Below are 20212 nucleotides of genomic sequence, written 5' to 3' on the forward strand. Positions count from 1 at the left end.
GGGGCTTCAGGAAACCTGGAGAGGGGCTTCAGGAAACCTGGAGAGGGGCTTTGGGCAAGGGCCTGTAGGGACAGGCCAAGGGGAATGGCTTTAACCTGCCAGAGGGGAGATTGGGATGAGCTCTTATGCAGAAGTTCTTCCCTGTGAGGGTGCTGAGGCGCTGGCACAGGGTGCCCAGAGAAGCTGTGGCTACCCCATCCCTGGCAGTGTTCAAGGCCAGGTTGGATACAGGGGCTTGGAGCAACCTGCTCTAGTGGAAGGTGTCCCTGCCCATGGCAGGGGGTTGGAACTGCATGAGCTTTGACATCTCTTCCAACACAAACCGTTCCAGGATTCTAAGAAATCATGATAACTACATACAAACATGCATTAGGCAGAGATTACACAGAGATAAAATACTGTGAGATCTGTGAAATACAAAATAAATGTGCACTAAAACCCATTCTGCCATATAAATAAACATTACTCCTTTATTTTCTAAAGGCATTAAGAATTGAGGTATGACCAGAACAAGAACTACTCTAAAAAGTGTAAGTTTTGTAAATCAAACAAAAATAATTACGGATTTAACTGTGGCAGATTTTGGTACAATAGGATTGAAGGGGGAACCTTTCAGTCAGAACCCACAGCAATGCCCAGCACTGATCAGTGTTCACAGGGATCTCAACCCCATAAACCTCCTAGTGATGGGTTTTTGCCAGTGTGCAGGCAGACCTCCAAGACCATTTACAGTGATCTGCCCCACAGCTCATAGCTGAGAAGGCATACATTAAATCTATTAAAGGCCTCATAAAAGAAAAATATTGATGTTAACAAGACTCTTTCCAGTGATTTGAATAGGCTTTGGATAGAGGCCTAAACAAACAGGGATGGAATTAGAAGATGGAAATATGTATATACAGAAACCTGTCAATCCATTTACCTCTCAAGGATGACCTGATACCACTTCATTTATGAGTTGTTTAAAGGGCAAAGAGTCTGATTGATACTTTTAATTGTTACCTTGACCAAGTATTTACAAATATTGATTCTAATAACACTTTGAAGCCCCCAAAATTGCAACCCCACTATCATCAACAGGATTTTTCTCAACATTTGTCTTTCACAGATTGAAAAGATATATATTCTCACAAGCTTCAGTAATTAGCATAAGTAAATGGAGTCGGTGTCATCTGTTCTATGCTGTGTCCTTCAGACTGCTATGTTTGATTTCAACTTTAATTCAAAGCTAGGGCTGATCAGTACCAGCTGCTCAGCTAAAGGGCAGATCACACATTTCTTATTCCTCCTCTTTCTTCATCCCAGCTCCCACCCAGACTATTGTTTGTTGCAACTAATTAATCCCTCATGCCCTGGCTGCCAGGGAACCTCACAAACCCCAGATTCTTGTATTTATTGCATGTCCAATAAATTAATTCTAGTTCTAGATATATTTATAAACACATTAAGATATACATATATACATAACACCCATATTTACACAGCCAGATTTAGAGTTACTAGTCATGGATATCTGTTTGGCAGCTGCTATCATTACTTCCAGCTATCCTCTTAACAGGTCAGATGTGAGAAGCTGTAGTCATGTATCATTATTTAGACACCTCAGATTATCAGATTTTCATTTCAAACCAATTCCTGGTGACACAGTGACACGACACTAAGCTTGGGGTCACTGCAGTGGCAGAACCAGGCCCTCACCTGCCTTTGGGAGAAGAAAAAAGAGACATTTCAAATATTTTAGCTAGAACTTTTAACACTGCAATTAAAAATGCCAGACACTTCCTGCTAAAAACCTCCTGTTTTCACTTACATCTTTACCAAATGGTAACCATCCTCTTTGCTGGGTGTTTGCCTTAGGGCTTATTACGGTTATTTCAGTTAAAATAGTTCAGCTGCTCCCAAGGAAACGCATTGCATTTTCCCATATTTAAGTATGTCTAACAGGCAGTTTATTGAGCTGATGTCAAGCCTCCATGTGCTGGAGCAAGGAGAGAGAGTTTGGTGGAGGGGGTCAGTTGTTTGTTACACCTCTGGCTATTGTTTTTATAAGCTCATGGGCTTTAAAACTTATTGCACAGGGCTGCTGAAAGCTTGGCACTTGGTAGCTCAGTTGTGTCCAAAGAGCATCAGCCAGGAGGGGCTGAGCTCTTTCCAGCTGCTTTTGATGGTGCTTCGCAAGTCCCTGCCATGTTCCCCTTGACCTTCTGCTTGGCCAGAGGAAGAGGAGGAGACTGACGAAGGACCTTACCTGACAGAATGTAGAAATAAAATGACTTTCTGGACTCAGAGAGTCAAGTAGGGTGAAAAGTAAAAAACAGTAAATTAGAAGAATCCTGCACATGTCAATTGGTTGGCACAAAATGGAGTGTTTTCTGGAGAAGGCTGAGGAGATTTTTCCTTTTATATTTCCGTATTTCCCTACATAGAAAAATGAATGTGATTCCATTTGTAAAATCAAACATTCTTAGGAAATGACCAAATTCAGACTACATGTAAGACCTCAGTATGCTTCCCTAGTAGGTCAGCAGTGTCATATAGTTTGAATTTTGTACCGCTGTGCCTGCAGTGCATCAACTAAACAAGTTTGGAAAGGACGTGTGTTCCACAATGATGGAGGTAGTTGTTGGTACTGCTGCTGCCTTCTCTGCGTATGGAAGGTGCTCATTGCCACAGGTGGAGAACAAGGAAGATGCCTATCTGTAAAGATAAATGAACATTGTCCTCACAGATTGGATTCTGTCCTATCACTGTCATATTTGGTGGAGTATGTGTGAAGCCATGGTGCTGGGGAAATGAGGAAAAAGCCAACAGGGAAGGTGAAAGCAGAGTTGAACTGCAGAACATCACAATACAGGCTGGAAATCTGTATTGCCTCTACCACACTGAAGAAGAAAAAGCCTCGTACCTAATTAGGTAGCTTTAAAATCCATGTGTTGCCCATGGTTAGATAATAAATCCAATAAACTAGTCCTTGAGATGGTCCAGGCAGTTTTTTCAGTGGCAATCCAAACTGCCCGCCCTACAAACAGATTTCCATATTTCAGAAATGGTATTTTTTTAGCACTTTTTATTATTATGAAAACTCATATATTTGCTAACCAAAAGCTAATTAATTTCTGTTAGTGTTAAGATTAAATTGAAAGTATTTTGTTTACTATCTCCTGGATGTAACTGGGAAAAGTTGAAGCCCCTCTACAACCCTGGATCTGCTGTTTTCCTGTACTCCATGTATTAATAGCTCTAAATTGCAAACTTTGTTCCTTATGCTCCAGCTGTTAACATTAAAAGTTTCTTAAGTAAAGGGGAGTGTAGCTGTAGGGATTTACAAATCTAAAGGTCATGGGCCAAACTCACTCCAAAACCTACTGGTATCCCAAACCATTAAAGTAACTACAATATATTTGAGAAGCACAGAAACAAATCACTCTTTTTCCAGGAACAACTGAATGGTAAAAGCCGATCAAGTTTCTGCAAACTTTAATAGTTGCATATTTTCATCCCATTAAACACAACAAATAGACAATGGAATTAAGGATGGCCTTTTTTATTATAAGACATTTTTGTTGCTGTTTAATTTCTTTATTTTATAGGTCTGTAATTAAATTGAACTTGTTATGACTTAGTTTTTTACGGGAAGATCTTTGTTTACAGATCTTCCTCTGGAGATCTTTAAAGTGAAATCTTAAAGAAATTCACAGGTTTACAAGTAAAAGTAATTCAGGAACCTCTCTTAAATTAAAAAGACAAGGAATAAAGGAAGGTGGAACCATATACAACCGGCTTTTACAGAAGCCATCTCTTCTCTTTCACTTAAAGAACAGCAGCTTTAACAGCAAGCTAGTTGTCAAGTGTAATTAAGAAGGCAAAATCCATATACTAGCTAGAGTGCGGCATAATTAATAATTACCACTCTAAAATCTCTTTACTTGATGAGGAAAGGGTTAAAAAGCCTATAAAAGTTCTGTTCTGTGGGATGGTGTGTCATCATCATCACCACGAGCAGAGTTATTGTTATTATTACCAAGACTGCTATTAACTGGATATTCATTAATGCTGAAAGTCAGTCAGCATGAGATTAGCAGACTCCAAGCTCTGGAGGAGGAGGTGGAAAGTTACCTGGTGGAGTTTCAAGAATGGATTTTCCTTTTTTGTTGTTTTTCTTCACTTTTAACTCTTTCCTGCTTGGTTTGAACAGGGGGTGCTCCTCTGTCTCTGCAGCACGGATAGGTCCTTCCTCTCCAGGCTGCTCCGTGAAAGGAAAAAACTCTTCACCGGGATATGGAAAGGAATAATAGTGATCCCTGTTGCTAATCTCCTGCAGGTAATAATCCTGATCATCCATGGGTACAGCCTGGGACACATCCCTCAGCAACGCCACCCCAAAGGCATAGAGAGCGAGGCAAAGTTGAGAAGAACATGAGCCTTTCTTGTTAAGGGCAATCATTATCCTTTGCTTGTGCAGAAATCTCTGCAAGCCCCAGAACTTTATATGGAAAAGGGGAAAACGGAGAGCCTTGAGAGGAAATCCCCCCTAAGGAGACGCAGAGGGCTATAGGATCCTGCCTGTGAAAAGCGCCTCCGCTTTGGGATAGTTTAGCAGGAGTTGTGAGGAGCGCAGCGGGACGGAGCTGCAGAGGGAGGGGGCAGGACGGGGATGCATGTGATCGTCGGGCTCCTTAGCCAGATAGACGGACCAGCGCTGAGCTGCGCCGGCGTTTAGCAGGTGGGATCAGCAGTACGGTTAGCTTCCTGCTTTTCCTCTCCTGCCTTTCATGTCTTTTGTGTTGCTGTTGCTGCTTTCTTCCAAAGTAAGAGTTACAAGAGAGTTTCAGCTAAATCCCCTAACAGTTTCTTTAGCCTTCCCGCACGGAGCTGATCCAAGAGAGCACTTACTCAAAGTAAACTTGGCAGTCAGCCTTTGCCTCCCAGCCTGTGTTCAAAATGTTTCCCCCACCCCAGGAGATGCTGTGCAGATGAGATGGGCACACAGAGCATGAGATGAGCCCTGCCTGTGACTGGCAGGGTTTATCTGCCTGTGCTTTGACCCTGGGTGTACATAAAGAATAGTGTGATGTGGGTCTGTGGGAGATGAGCTTCATTCCATGTATCTTTTGCTATATTCCCTTTCATGGGTTTTTTTTTTTTTTTCTTTTACAAATATAAAAGCACTGATTGCTAGCACTGATCTCAGCCTTCCTTGTTTATATTAGTTTATATATATATGTTATATATATATGACTTACATTCTCTCTAAATAAAAAATATTATGTATGTCTATATATTTAGATATTTTATATCTATATATATATAAAAAGTTCTATATGTATATATATTTAGATATTTATTTTATAGCTACCTCTATGAAAATATAAGTAATATATAAGTCTACATAGATATTAGGAAGATATTAGATATGTGAGGGTGGTGAGGCGCCGGCACAGGGTGCCCAGAGAAGCTGTGGCTGCCCCATCCCTGGCAGTGTTCAAGGCCAGGTTGGACGGAGCTTGGAGCACCCTGCTCTAGTGGAAGGTGTCCCTGCCCGTGGCAGGGGCTTGGAACTGGATGAGCTTTAAGGTCCCTTCCAACACAAACTGTTCTAGGATTCTATGATTCTATAACTAGTATAACTCAACATGTGCCAATTTATAAGAAGCTTCTCCTAGAGTATATGGAGCTCTCTGGACTCAGCTCAGCTGAAAAACAAGGACATGCTCCATCGGTGGCCCCTTTTCTTACTCTTTTTGAATGATCTGGCCGTTTATTCACTCTGAAACATCTTCTAAACAGATTAGGATGTATTGTGCTAGCAGCTGCACACATGCAACCCAGTGTCATTAACAGAATCAATCTGTTTGAAGATAAAAATCTTATCTTTCATCTTTTTCATACTTATAAAACAACCTTCAGTGCTGAAAGAAATACGCAGCACTTGGCTCGCATGAAATATGAATCCCTACTCCTGTGTCGAAAACACCAGCTTATATGTTCATCGTGTATATTGTATTTCTTGCCATTGTCCAGTTGGCTAAGAGAAAGCATTATGTCTGTTACCCCACTCTTTATTCTGCCTTTGCAATCACATTTCATGTGTCTTTCTCATAACTTCAATACTGTAATAAGCACAATTTCATACCTCGGTTCCTATATCTTTTGGTATATTTGGTTTCAGACTGTGGGTGATCCAGTCCCATTTATTTAATGATCATCCTTCCTTTCTTAGTCACTGTTCCAAAAGCAATTTTGTGATTATATGATGTCTGTTTTCTAAAAAGACAAATGAAAATATGTTTTCACCAGCAATTCTATTGTCATCCTTCAGTTTTGCATGGAATTAAAATCTGAAAACTATGACTTTTTCTATTTTACATACAGAAACTTTCATTTTCTAAAACTAGAATAAAACATACTTTGCTTTTTCACTGCTTTACTGAATTATGTAATTTATTTTAATTTTGTTTGTTGAAAAACTGCTTCCCACCAAACTTTTCCGATAGCTTTGTCTGGAATAGATGGCTTTGTCCCCTTTGGCACAGAGTGTGCAGTGACAGGGTGCAGTGTGGGAGCTAAGACCCATTGAGTTTGGTGTGTGAAACAGACTGCTTGTTCCCTGTATCCGGTGGCATGCTGAATATCCTGTATATCCCATCTTAGCAATTTCACAGATGTTCTTACTTTGTTTTCCCTTTCCAAATTGCCCAGTCCTCTCCTCCCTTTGTCCTAACTTCTGAGGGCAGAGCACAAGCTACAGAAAATAGGCATAATTCTGTTACCATTTGCAGCACAGTCACACTTTTGCAAATATTGTGGATATTCACATACTTAGAGAAGTGATAGAAAAAGAGACTATTCCACAGTATCATTAATGATCTGTTTTTTCAGTAACTAAAGGAGCTTTAGCTGCAAATTATTATTTAACTCATTGCACTAGTTGAAAGATATGTAGAAACAGAAGAGGATTTACATTTCCAAGCATAACAAGAAGTATTTTCATAAAATATAGAGTCAAAAGTACATTCATAAAAAACCTGAGGAATGTAATTAGAGGGAATTTTAAATTATTTGCTTTTGGCAACTTTACATGTGTAGATTTCAATAATTTATGTATGTAAACATCAAGTATTTTCTCTCCTATATAATTCCTTTTCTATCTATAAACAGACAACTGTGTAGGCTTTATTATTTTAATTTATTCTATATATTTTAATTTATGTATATATGTATATACATATATACATATGTATGTCATATCGGATTTGGACCTCTTCAGAAGGTGAGTATACATAGCAGCTGTATGTATGTAGATATGGCTGCATATAGTATAGCAGCAAAAATCTTCTTCTGCCAATAACAGACCCATATATATATAATACATGTAAAAAAATATATTTAAGTGACACAAATATGCACCCAAATGTTACCCAGCTCACCCAGCACAATACCTTATTACTCATGTATCCAGTAACTCATCACTGTATGTTCATGCCATGTAAGTGAGGCGTTGCTGGTAAAATTAGGGGCCAAGCCATGTGCCAGCAGCGTTTCATCTCATTCTTTCATCTCGCCCCTGATGCATCAAAGCAGTGAAGATCTCAATGAAGTTTCCATGCATTGCAGTTAGCTGTGAGTCCCTGCAAGGGACACCCTGACCAAGTGAATGGCCAGCACGTGAGTGAGAAGCCATTCCTAAGCGTGACTCTGGGGACCTCTGAGCCAGAAGAGAAGCTTGGTGAGCTGTTTGTGGTCAGCCATGAGGATGTACCCAGCAGGACACAGAGAGGGACTCAAGAAGTGGCAGGTTTGCTAGCACACCTCCACTTCTGCAGGTAAGAACTTCAGGTGGTGCTATACCCATTCCTTGACCTCCTTCAGTCACCACAAATAACTCTCTTTGCTTCAAGCAAGTTACCTTAACAAAGATTTATTCACCCAAACTTACCTATCAATATCTATTCCTGTGCCTCAACCAGTGCCAATAATCGGCCCCCCTATATTTCTTTCTCTTCAATTCTAATACTTTATGTGGGTATGGATGCACTGCTGCTCCTTCCACACTCACTTCTGCTTATGGGATGTGCATGTATCCAGCCAGCTGGAAAACCACACTAAAGTCTATCTCTAGGCAAAATTTTGGTCTTCCTCACTGTAAGATGTTTTTTTCTGTCTGTCAGCATCCTAGTAACATACAACTTACAGGAAAGAAGGTGTTTTTTCTTCTTAGAGTGGCCCGGGAGTATTAAGTTCACCGAAGGCTCAGATGTTTTGGGCCTAAGGGCTGTTCCTTATTTTGCCTGTGAAGTATCACAATAGCTTTCAAAAAACTTGCAGCTGATGTGTGGAAAGAGATAAAGCAAACTAATATTTTATAGAACAACTGTAACGAGCATTATCCTCCTCTCCTGGGCTAATGCCAGTGATAATGTGTAGGTCATTCTACACTTTGTTTTAAATCTTTATCCTGCTAAAGTAAGTGAAACGCAACATGCTGTTATCTGCAAATGAGCAGGGCTTTTCCCCTCTGTTCCCAAGAAGTATTTATTTGAAAGATGATGTTTTAACATCTGAACCGAGTTAACACTTCTCAAGCTATGTATTCTGAGCCAGTTTCAACAGCACCCCTGGAAAAAGAGGCACACTCAGCTCCCCTTTGTCCCTAATCACAGGCAAGAAGCTATGTTTAGCCTGGCAAGTTCCTGTGTTACCATGAAGCTGGAGATGCTCAGTGTCAGCAGCTGGAGGGCACATGTGAGCCACCCTTCCCTGCCCTTCTTTTGCCTTGAGATGGTGTTTCCCAGGTCTTACATCATATGTACCACTTTGACACTATATAGCTTTAGTGAAACTAGTGGTTTGTGTATGGAAGAACTGGGCTTTTCCCCTAACATCTCCGCAGTCGTGTTTCTCCCTATCTGGTTGTCAACAGCCATAACTTCATGAAGTTGCCAAAGCAAATGGCTCCAGTGTTGGAATGATCAGCAAAGGAGTGCCCCAGTGTGGTGCACAACAACCCCATGCAGTGCTCCAGGCTTGGGGCAGAGTGGCTGAAAAGCTCCTTGGCCATAAAGGACTTGGGGGTGCTGATTGATGGAGCTGAACACGAGCAGCTTGTGCCCAGGAAGCCAAGAAGGCCACCAGCATCCTGGCCTATGTCAGCAATAGTGTGGCAGCAGGGCCAGGGCAGTGACTGTCCCCCTGCACTGGGAGCTGGTGAGGCTGCACCTCGAATCCTGTGTTCAGTTCTGGGCCTCTCACTACAAGAGAGACATGGAGTTACTGGAGTGGGTCCAGAGAAGGGCGATGGAGCTGGTGCAGGGCCTGGAGCACAAGTGTAATGAGGTACGGTTGAGGGACCTGCGGGGGTTTTGTCTGGAGAAGAGAAGGCTCAGGGGGACCTTATAGCGCTCTATGACTACATGAAAAGAGGATGGAGAGAGACGGGGACTGGTCTCTTCTCCCAAGTAACAAGTTGCAGTAGAGGAGGTTTAGACTGGATAGTAGCAGACATTTTTTCACTGAAAGGGTTGTGAAGCACTGGAACAGGCTACCCTGGACGTATATAAAAGACATGTAGATGTGGCACTTCGGGACATGGTTTAGTGGTGGTCTTGGCAGTCCTGGCATAAAGGTTGGACTTGATCTTGAAGGTCTTTTCCAACCTAAATGATCCTGTAATTCTGCAAAGTGCAGATTCAGGAACACATTTTTACTGAAGAGAGGTAGAGTTGTATTTGTAAGCACAGTCCTGGCCCAACATCTTAATTTGTATCTATACTACACAATCAGTGATTGCATATTTATGCTTAATTCAACTTCAAAGTGCCTGGTGACTCTTCCAACTTGGTTGGAAAGAAAAGATTAAGAAATAGGTATCCCTTTTTCTTTGTAATTCCACAGTAACTTTCTGAGATAGCACATAAGGTTTCTATATGCCTTGGCAACAAAACAACACTAAAAATAACTTTCCTTCCGAACACCAGTAAGTTTCTGTTCCTTTTGTATTTCAGATCTGTAGTAAATCATGGAGCACAGAGTGGAGCAAGAAAATAGAATTACACTTTTTAAACGCTCATTTTCTTTTCCTTATAATGCATTTATTCCTGCTGTCAACAAGGTCAAACCATCTCAGAGGAAATGGAAACCTAAAACTGACATTGTGAAATACAAAGTAAGCTTCGTTTAACATTTATGTGTCTCTTGGATGCCTGTTTCTTACATATGTAACAGAGACAAATACTAGCTAGCTGTCCTTCTGCTTAGCTGTGTACACTGTGTGCATCCCTGGGGTATCCAGGCATTTATTTGCACTTGTTGACAAGGCCTTGCAACAGTGGCTCTTACTGCAAAAATTACTAGAAACAAAACTAAAAGCTGTCATATGGAGACATTTTACTCATTTTTAAGAGGCATTTGACTTTAAAGGGAATGTCATTATTTCACCAGATGAGGGATGCCAAAAATATGCAGGATCTTAACATTTATCTCTGGGCATATCAAATAATGATACAAAATAGAGTGAGTCTAAAGAAGAGGCAGTTATGCTCCCCTCTCTCATGAGCACTCTGCTCTTTCCTTTAGGTAAACAGATTTTAAAATGAACTAAAATAAACAGATGACATTAATGGAGGCAATTATTTCTTTTAGCAATTGCTTATTTAAACTGGCTGGGAATGCAGCGTGCATCCTGACTGGTGAAATTAGCTCCGTGTATTCTCTCTAACTTTTTCTCCTAAGAACAACATGACCTTCAGATAATCATTCAGCATATTGCCTTTGTGCTTGTGTCTGAAGAAGGAGCTCAGACTGCCATGGAAACAAAAGTTCCTTGTTCTCTTGTTCTTCCTTATGCTGTGATATCATTTTCATTATGTGAATCCTTTTCTTAGCAAGAAATGGAATTGTGGGATTTTCACGTTTTGAGTATCCCAAAGGCATCATCTTAGGTGATGGCTCAGTTCATGGCCAAAATGCTTTGAATGTGGAGCAGAGATTGCACTCCTCATTATTATTATTTGGGGATATTTAGATCAGTTATGTCTGCATCAGTCCATTTCTGCTGGAGTAATGAAAAATACTTACTCTTTTCCAGAGTTTTCTTCATTTTTCCCTTCCATGCTGAACAGATGAGAAAAAACATTTGAAGAAATCAACATTCACCAATGACATAAACAAACCAAAAAGAATTTCTGGCATTTTTGCAATAGTTCTTTTCTCTTTTTTTGTGCTGGGAGCTACATTTCTTCATGCCCCAGAATGCCTGTAGATTTTATGTTGACAACACATTGCCCTGGCATTTGGCAGCCACTGCTGGATCAAAGCCAGCAGGATTATCACCAGGAAAGAGACTGAAGAGACTGCCATGTGATTAAACAATCTGTATGTTAGCAGTACAAAAAGGAGAACTAATAATATATTTTTTAATACTATTTACTTTTCGTTCATCTGTTAGCATTTGACTGTAGGTCTGTATTAGTTTATGGTTTAGAGCATTTTGCAATGTTCAAAAATGAGCAAATTTGTTCAGCATTTTATTTTAACTGTAAGACTGAGCCAGTGTTAAGGCAACAGAGGTGACTGGATGACAGTAGCTTAATGGAACAGTTGGAGAATATGGGATGAGATGCCCCTGCTGTGCACACAACCAGGCTGTGGTTGATATGCTGCTGGAACAACCGTTTCAGTTTGCTGATATGAAAACAGGCACTTCCAGCAAATTCCCATGGACATCACCTACCTGCCAACAGCTGAATTTCAAAAAGTAATGACTCTCACATTTCAGTCTGGTATTTCCTGGACCAAAATTCGCTGTACATGTGCCATGCAAAGTGTGAGCAGTATGTTTAATACATCCCAGGCAGCAGCAGGGAAATGCAATGTGGATTTTGTCTGAAACCTACTCAAAAGCCATTTTTCCTGGGATTTCTTCAATTTGCACAGCTTAAGTGTAGCTTGAGAAGTCATGGACAAAAGTCCGTTGGGAACTGTACATGACATGTAAACGTAGCAGTCTTTCTCATGCTAAATATAATAGAGCTGGCAAATGCAACACCATCAGAGAGCAGTCCTTAAAATTTCTGTATTTAAAGATTGCGTTTGAAAGAAAGAACAGCAAGGAATTATTCTTTTCAGATACAAGTCGTATTCATGGCTGTGATTCATTTGGGTGAATAAATACATAATGTGATACTTCCGTATGATAATTATGTCTCTGAATAGCTTATGTTCGAATCCAAACAGATTCAATGTAATTTAGTGATGTTTTGTTATTTATAGCTAATGTATTTGCTTAAAGGTGAAAAGAGCTGGTTTTGTTTATCTTCCTAATCACAGATTTTTGAGAATATGCTGGTAGTACCTTCCATAATGAATTCACTTATGAAAACAGTGAAAATTCAGGGTTTATGGGGAAAAAAAAAAAAGCTCTCAAATGAGTTTTTACTTTGTCATACTGAAGGCATAAAAGATTCATGTCACACATTACCGGATATGCCAATATGATTTCACAGCTGTGTAATAAACTTGTTTGAACTTGACTTATAGCCATTAAAAGAGGGCTTGTGCCAGCACGTTTGAAAGGTGAAGTGATACACTCTAAAGATGCAGTGAAGCTTTAAGGCTATGCAGATGTTTACTAATATGCGGTATAACATAAATTATAAAGTTCCAGAGAATTTTTTGCCATCTCATATCACAAATGCTCAATTATTTGAAATGCACCGATTTTTCCATGCTAATTCTGCCAAGGAAATGGGATGATGAAAATTGCCTTGTAGTTTTAGATCTATCATAAGTATTTAGTTTCAAAAACTCATAGAAGAGTTTAGGTTGAAATGAAACTCTGGGAGACCAACATCTCCCTTTTTAATCCCATTTCTATGTTTAAGCTATAAGATCTCTAAAATACAGTTTTTCTCTCAATGTGGTTGTATATCCCACTCATTAGTGGGATCAACACTGCTTGAGATATTATTGATTTCAACAGAGTTATATCATAAGGAGTATCACTAACATTTGGGTTGTTGAATTTGAGTTTTGGAAATATTGAAACTTAGCCAAGGCACCCCATAGTGCAGTTCAGATTGCTTTTACTTGCTTCATACTGATTGTGGGAAACACAGTCCAAGTAAAATACCTTGGCTTCACTTGAGGTCAGATAAGCTCGTCAGCTGAGTAGGGAGTAATTTCCAGAAGCATCCATCAGGACTTAAATGGCTTATCTCAGAAATAATGATAATAACAATAATAATGATGTTTTTTAAAGGAAATCACTTGTGACTAATAGAACTACTGGCTCCTTTGCAACAGTATCCAGACAAGTGAGTATCTTATTTCTTTTTTACCGCTATAGCTGGATTGATATCAAAATTGGTACAAAGTGATTTTAGAACTCTTCTGGTGTTTTTAAGGATGCTGTTATGTGCTGTTATTGCTTATGACCTTCTCTTCCTCTCCTGCCCATGATCCCTACATGTTAGCCTTGGAATGGGCCTCCTCTTTGGCTATGATGTTGTACGGCATTGGCCACAGTGTGTTAGGGGAGAGGCTGAACCCAGAGGGCTGGTAAAACAAAGACCAAGTTTCTTCTCCAGATAGTGAGGCATTATAGAGTCAAGCAGGTTCCCTGATGCTTCAATGCCACTTTTCACAGACTTTAATGCAAATCTTGCTATAGGTACCTTCCTTCATGGTTGTGATTTTGTTCTGCTTCATTGCTCCTTTCTGCTTCTCAGTGGCTACAGTCTCAGACCTCCATTTCAGGGGAAATCTCAGAAGACGTATAGTTTTGGAACAAGATCAACAGGCCTCCTGCAAGGCTGGACACACAGGGAATGGGACATCTGCAGACCTGAGCCTTGAGGTTGGCCTGATGTTTATGTAGGAATAAAACTGCACCGTAATTATCTTTCCCACCTAGTTTCACAGGTGATTTGAAGCTGTATTAAATATGACGCTTTTTCTTACAATAAACATGTATTTTTAAACACATTCATCATCTGTATTTTATTCACTTTGGACCAAACCCTGACAGAAATTCACGAGAGGCTCCAGATCACTTGCAGGGAACATTACCAAAGGCCTCTGTGCCAGCAAATGAAAACTTAGCTCCCCTCTCTCCAGAGAACTCCATCATGCACTCACATATTTTGATTATTTAATGCTGAGTGACAGCTTCAGGTTTTAAGGCTACTTTACATGTGTTTTAAAGGAGATTACAGTTATATGAGGCCATGATGTTTTATAGATTGTAGGAATCACTTGCAAACACTCATGTGAAAACTGTAATTATATCAAAAATGTCACACCCTTCCTATATATTTGGATTATCTCCAACATATTCAAACTGCCAGGGGTGTTTCAGAGGCATCATTTTTCCATCCTTGCTCCCTCAAGCCCTGTGGAAGATAATGTATTTATTCGGGTCTTTGGAAACGTCTGTCCCATGGTGTTGCACTGTCACCAAGCTGTCTTGTCTTCCCAGATGTGTGTCCAACTTGCAGTGCCCTCATCGCTAGTGATGCTGGGATTCTTGATGGATTTTATTTGAACTGAATGGAAAAATCAAGTTGGCAAATAAATTCCTCTCACATAGTATGAAAATTGGCTGAATACTGAAAGCGTGGCCAAATTAGTAACTCTAGAGATGGAAAACTGCACTGTGGATTTAACAGTTTTCAGTTCTGTTTAGCTAGCTGATATCTCAACATACTGATAGCTTTAGACCAACCCAAGCACATGAATTCTCTTGCCAAGACAGCAATTTAGGAATGTGGAAGAGAGCCAAGGGTACTCAGTAAGATCAGGGGAGCAGAAGATATGAAGAAAAACTGAAGTCACTGTGATGAGCAGCCATAGACATCAAATCATAGAATCCCAGAGCAGTTTGGGTTGGAAAGGATCTTAAAGCTCATCCAGTTCCAACACCCTGCCACAGGCAGGGACACCTTCCAGTAGAGCAGGTTGCTCCAAGCCCCTGTGTCCCCAAGTGGCCTTGAACACTGCCAGGGATGGGGCAGCCACAGCTTCTCTGGGTAGCCTGTCCAGTCATTAGAGGAGAGCCCTGTAGGGGACACAGAATGGAGATCTAGAAGAAATTATGCTCAGCATTTTTTCTCTCTGCACATGTTACCTATGCCCCAAGTCCCCCAAAGCCACTTGCTGCAAGCTTGGAGTTTCTTTTCTTATTTCTATATCTGCCTCTCTTTTCCCAAAGGCTGCAATGATCTTCCAGACCCTCTGCCCCTGGCCAAAATATTGTGTCATAGGTCTCTTTTGTTCCTGCTCATTGCAGCGGGCTGGACTAGATGGCATGTGAAGGTCCCTTACAACTCAAACTGTTCTATGATTCTGTGATTCCCCTGAAGTGTAGAGGGGAAGTACTGCTGCTATTTTCATTCAAGAGTCAGTGACTGCCCAAAGCTTCCATTCCTGCACCAACATTTCTGCTGTTTGATTTCTACACTCTACCTAATAGGCAGGAGAGGAAGGCAGTCTGCCTAAGGTTCTTCCTGAGTGAGCTTCCAGACATGTAGCAGCACATCACCAAGCGGAAGGATTTTTATAGGCGCATTTTATTTAAATCACATATTCATCTGAAGTGCAGAGGAAAACGGAAACTTCACTCACAATACCTGTCCTACCAATGAAGTTGCCATATGTGGAATTCAGGTTGCAGCTAAGAACTGCTGGGCTTTTTAACAGCTGTGAGTATGCGTTGTGATTGGTTTCATAAATTAATATGAATACAGTCTTTGGCAGGAGATCATCTTCCCTGAACTTTTATGACAAGACAAGCTGTCAGCCACTGTTTCTTTAATCCCAGAGCTGCAATTATTTTGGTTCTTGCTTCAGCAGGCGCTCTGCTTTGAGACCTTAGTGAACACTATTCGAGCAGGGTGGAAAAGTCCTTCCCTCTCCTGCTCTGTTGGCAGTCTGTGAACACAGGCAATGGGCTCTGAGCCATGATGACAATGCTCAGGTAGACATGAGGCTCACCAGTGGTCATCTTCCTTACATGCCCGGACACCTCCTTGCGTGGCTCAGCAGTTCACTGCAAGGTAGTGTTAGTTATTCAAGGCACTCAAGAATCCACTCAGACAAATGAAGGGTTTTCCAATGTCATATTTTCCTGTGTGAAATGCTCCATGTCATGAGCCTTCCCATATCCAAAAACATCTACTGCCTCCAGGGCTGCTTGGTGAAATGTGTCTAAGCAACCAGAGGGCCAGCACAGCAGGAAAGAAGGATGTGATGTGCCTAGAAAGTTTTCTTCTGCTGTAGCAGATCTATCTTCACCTTGGTAGTGGAAAAATAGCTTTAAAAGTTCAGGTCAGCTGGAGGATCACTTACAGCTACTTTCTACATGGTTCGCTTCTAACTTGGATGCATCACACATACCAGACTAATGGATTACAGTGCAACAACTTTAGCTTCTTCTTCCTTTATCTTGGAAAATCTGGGTAATGGCATTAAGTGTATTTTTCCATAAATAATTTGTATGAGGAGGCCAACTTTGTAATTGCAATGGAAAATGTTTCTTGTTATTTCGACCAATCATGTGTAAATTCCTCCTGCCTACTTGTCACGAAAGAAAAAATACTTAAAAGGCAATGTTGAAAATGCCCTGGAAAACACCAGAAGCTTAAAGCAAAACAGTAGGGTAGAGAAAGGCAAAGCAAGACACAGTAAATTCCAGACAGACAGCCAAATTCCCCAGATAATCATTAACCTGGGAAAAAAAAATCCTTGCAATTTCTAAGATTATTGGAACTGGGTGTTGGTTGCTACTGATTTAAACTTTCGAGTGTTTAAATACTTACTCCTGCATAAATAGCATTGCCTTTGCTCATCTACCATAGTGACAGCAGTAGAGGTGAACCACATGCGAGGGATCAGATGCAAACCACAAGCTCATCCTGACTGTGACCTGCCGGGAATGTAAATTCCACTGGCTGCAAAATTTGTGCAAACATCACTCCCAGATCTAATTTACAACAGTTTTCTTTTCAAATAGCTTTAATGAGATGGTGTTTACAGAGCCCTGCTTGTGGTGCCGGGGAGCCCAGCAGCCAGTGGTACAGCCCTGCCTGGTGGGCAACCCTGTGGTGCCGAGGCATGCAGCCAGCTTCAGGCTCCATCAGGCCGAAATAGACTTCAGGACGCATCAATTAAAAATTCCCTGATTTTCTCTCACAATTCCCTTTTAGGAAACCCATTTATTTTGCAGCTTGGTCCTTAATGCCTGTGCCATCATCTCACGTAGCTCCTTACTCCATTTATTACAGTGTTGGTCTTCTCAGCACCTCAAATATCTCCCAATAGCTGTTTTTGCTAAGAAAATATGGTAAAACCAGAAGGTTTTATTATCAGCCCAACAGCCATCTATTGAGGTAACGCTGCCTTTGCAGACAGACATTTCTGCTTGGTCTGTCAGTCTCTTTTGTTTGCTTGTCAGAAAGTAAATGTCTGTGCTATAAGGAAAGGTTTAAAGTGGCACAGTTGTGATTCTGGTCTCTTCGGAGTGGAGTGTAACCATGTTTCTATAAATAAAATATTAGAAGTTGTTAATTCTGGAGAATCAGAAATGCGTGTTCTTCTTTAAAGAGATAAGCAGTGATACAGCACTCTTTCAAAATCAGATTTAGGACTCAAGAGAGAAGAAAACTTTTTCTTTCTCTAAGTTTCTCCCTTTCCCCCAGGCACATAAATGCTCTTCGCATATTTTCACTTTGTCCAGCTTCTTTTTACTAGCAACAACACGTGGTCCCTGAGTAGAGAAAGCTGAGGGATAACAGAGCGAGCATTGACTCTGGCACTGACCCACTATGTGAACCTGACCATGTTGCTTTTAATTTCTGTAACTCACTTTCTGTTTATTCTCCCAGTAAAAAGTATATTTTTATGCAGCTGATAAGAGAAATTAGCATTATTCACTCGTACTTTCATTTCCATTTGTCTATTGAACACAGGCTCAATATTACCAGATAGATAATTTTGGTATTGAAAATTTATGTAAAGGACATGAATTAATAAACTGACTATAATGATGCTCAAATAGTGTCACCTGGGTATAGTCTATTCTCCAAACTGCTTGTTGAAGAACCTATGACTTGTAAACAACCAACCAGTATCATCACAGACATCCTGTTTAAAAAAGAATTTCAAGAGTCTCCCTCCTGCTAACAGGATTTTTGAGGTCTCATCTCAGTGCAAATTTCCTGGCTAAAATGGTGATAAAGCATAATCATGGTTTTCCTTTGCCACAAAATTAAAAAAAAAAAAAAATAAAAAAATCCAGCTATTTTAGTAGTTATTCATGTAAAAGGTACTTTCCAAAGCAAATGAGGCAAAACCGAATGTATATCATTTTCACTGAAATTAGGGTATTTCCCTAATGGAGAAATCTACCATGCAAATGTTTGAGTTATACTCAAAATATAACTTTCTGCATATAGCAAATGTGTTACGTGCATATATTTTTATAGAAAGGTGTAGGATCAGCCTTGTTCAGGCTGGAGAAGAGAAGTCTCAGGAGAGACCTTATAACAGTCTTGAAATACCTAAAGGGGCTAACAAGAACTCTGGAGAGGGGTCTTGGACAAGGGCCTGTAGGGACAGGACAAGGGGAATGGCTTTAACCTGCCAGAGGGGAGATTGAGATGAGCTCTTAGGCAGAAGCTCTTCCCTGTGAGGGTGCTGAGGCGCTGGCACAGGGTGCCCAGAGAAGCTGTGGCTGCCCCATCCCTGGCAGTGTTCAAGGCCAGGTTGGATACAGGGGCTTGGAGCAACCTGCTCTAGTGGAAGGTGTCCCTGCCCATGGCAGGGGTTGGAACTGGATGAGCTTTGTGGTCCCTTCCAACACAAACCATTCTATGATTCTCTGATTCTCTGATTCTGTGATTGCGTGATTGCTAAGCCTTTTCCTGGCATTGGCAGATGTGTGGCAGCAGAAACCACTACTGAATCCGACAGATGCTTTGCCCTGGACAGCACAGCCCTGGTCTGGTGGGACAGGCTCTGCCAGTGGGATGCAGAGTGGGTTGCCCTCCTTTACAAGTGCTGCTAATGAGGGTTTAAGGATGAGGTCAGGGATTTGGTTTTATCTAGAAGAACATGCAGCTGATAATGATGTGTAACTTCTCCTTTCTCCATACTTATTAATTCAAGCTAATTCTGAAGAGTAGGCTCATGATCTGGATGGCAAAAATTGTTATAATTGGAAATTTATCTCCCTTTACAGAAGCTCAGAGGAGCGGAATGCTCTTGGACAAAAGCAGCAGAAAATCTTAAAAATGTCTGTTGACATTCTTGAAGGCTGATGTCATCACACAGCTTTTTTCTTAATAAAAGGACGATATATGTGGCTGCCTGTAGTATTAACTCTTCTTTCTGTGTGGCTCTGGAGAGTTAATGATTAACACTTCCATCACATGATAGTGGTCAGAATATATTAGCTTACTTGCTGCTATTACATCTCAAAATAAACGCAGATAAAAATACCAAATAAGCAGCAGCAGCAGCCAAGCCAAACTTTTAGTATAACATGCAAATGAGCTCAATGCAAATAGTGATCCTAGGTCATTAGTAAGAAGGTGTGAGTGTCCCTCTCTGTATGGGTAGATGTTGTTTCAGGGGGTTTCTTGCTTCTTAATTGTATTGATACTTGTTCTAAAAACAATCCCTCCTGTCCAGACCTGTTTGCATCCATGGATTCTTGCAGCACCTATCCTGAGACAAGCCCAGGGCTGATGCTGATGGATTAATTTAAACTGTAAATGGAATTTTTAGAGTATGCTCAGAAAATGCCACTGTATCCCTCAGACAGGCAGTGAATCAGCCCAGTGAACAGCCTAGAAGCTGTCTTCATGCAGGAATAGCTGCAGGAGTGTGAAACCCTGCCTGCTTTTGATGGCTTCCCTGAGAGTGCTGTCTGTCCATCTGATGCCAAGCTTTCACCAGGACCTCAGTGTATGCTTTGGGGTAGATGTGCTGTGAAGAGTCACTGTCAGTTATTTCAGACTGCTTCACTACTCTTGACTGTTTCAAGGGCAACCAATAGTGGCAGTTCAGGGTTTGTGTTGCTGAATACCATGTTTCCACAATTTTATTTGTGTTGTTGGAATACTGAGTTGTGATATACTTTTTCCTCTTTTTTTCCTTCTCTCTTCTATTAGCATGTTCTTGTGTGCAGCCCTCTGCTCTCTGGTGTCATCACATGGAC

General features: G+C 40.8%; 1 protein-coding gene and 1 long non-coding RNA gene across 2 annotated transcripts in view; one reads left to right on the forward strand and one right to left on the reverse strand.

Moving 5' to 3' along the window:
* CPXM2 (carboxypeptidase X, M14 family member 2) overlaps positions 1-4444 on the reverse strand; it is a 77611-nt gene extending 73167 nt beyond the window's left edge. Inside the window, exon 1 of the mRNA XM_030486963.1 lies at positions 4117-4444. Within this exon, the coding sequence (XP_030342823.1) occupies positions 4117-4444 (328 nt within the window). The remainder of the gene's footprint in view (positions 1-4116) is intronic.
* On the forward strand, positions 1505-18651 carry LOC115608302. The gene is made up of 3 exons (XR_003991500.1): positions 1505-1515; positions 9470-9477; positions 18569-18651. It is a non-coding gene; the product is annotated as an uncharacterized LOC115608302 (long non-coding RNA).
* Positions 18652-20212: the final 1561 nt, after the last annotated feature.

Source organism: Strigops habroptila, chromosome 5, assembly GCF_004027225.2.
Source record: "Strigops habroptila isolate Jane chromosome 5, bStrHab1.2.pri, whole genome shotgun sequence".
NCBI classification, from domain to species: Eukaryota; Metazoa; Chordata; class Aves; order Psittaciformes; family Psittacidae; genus Strigops; species Strigops habroptila.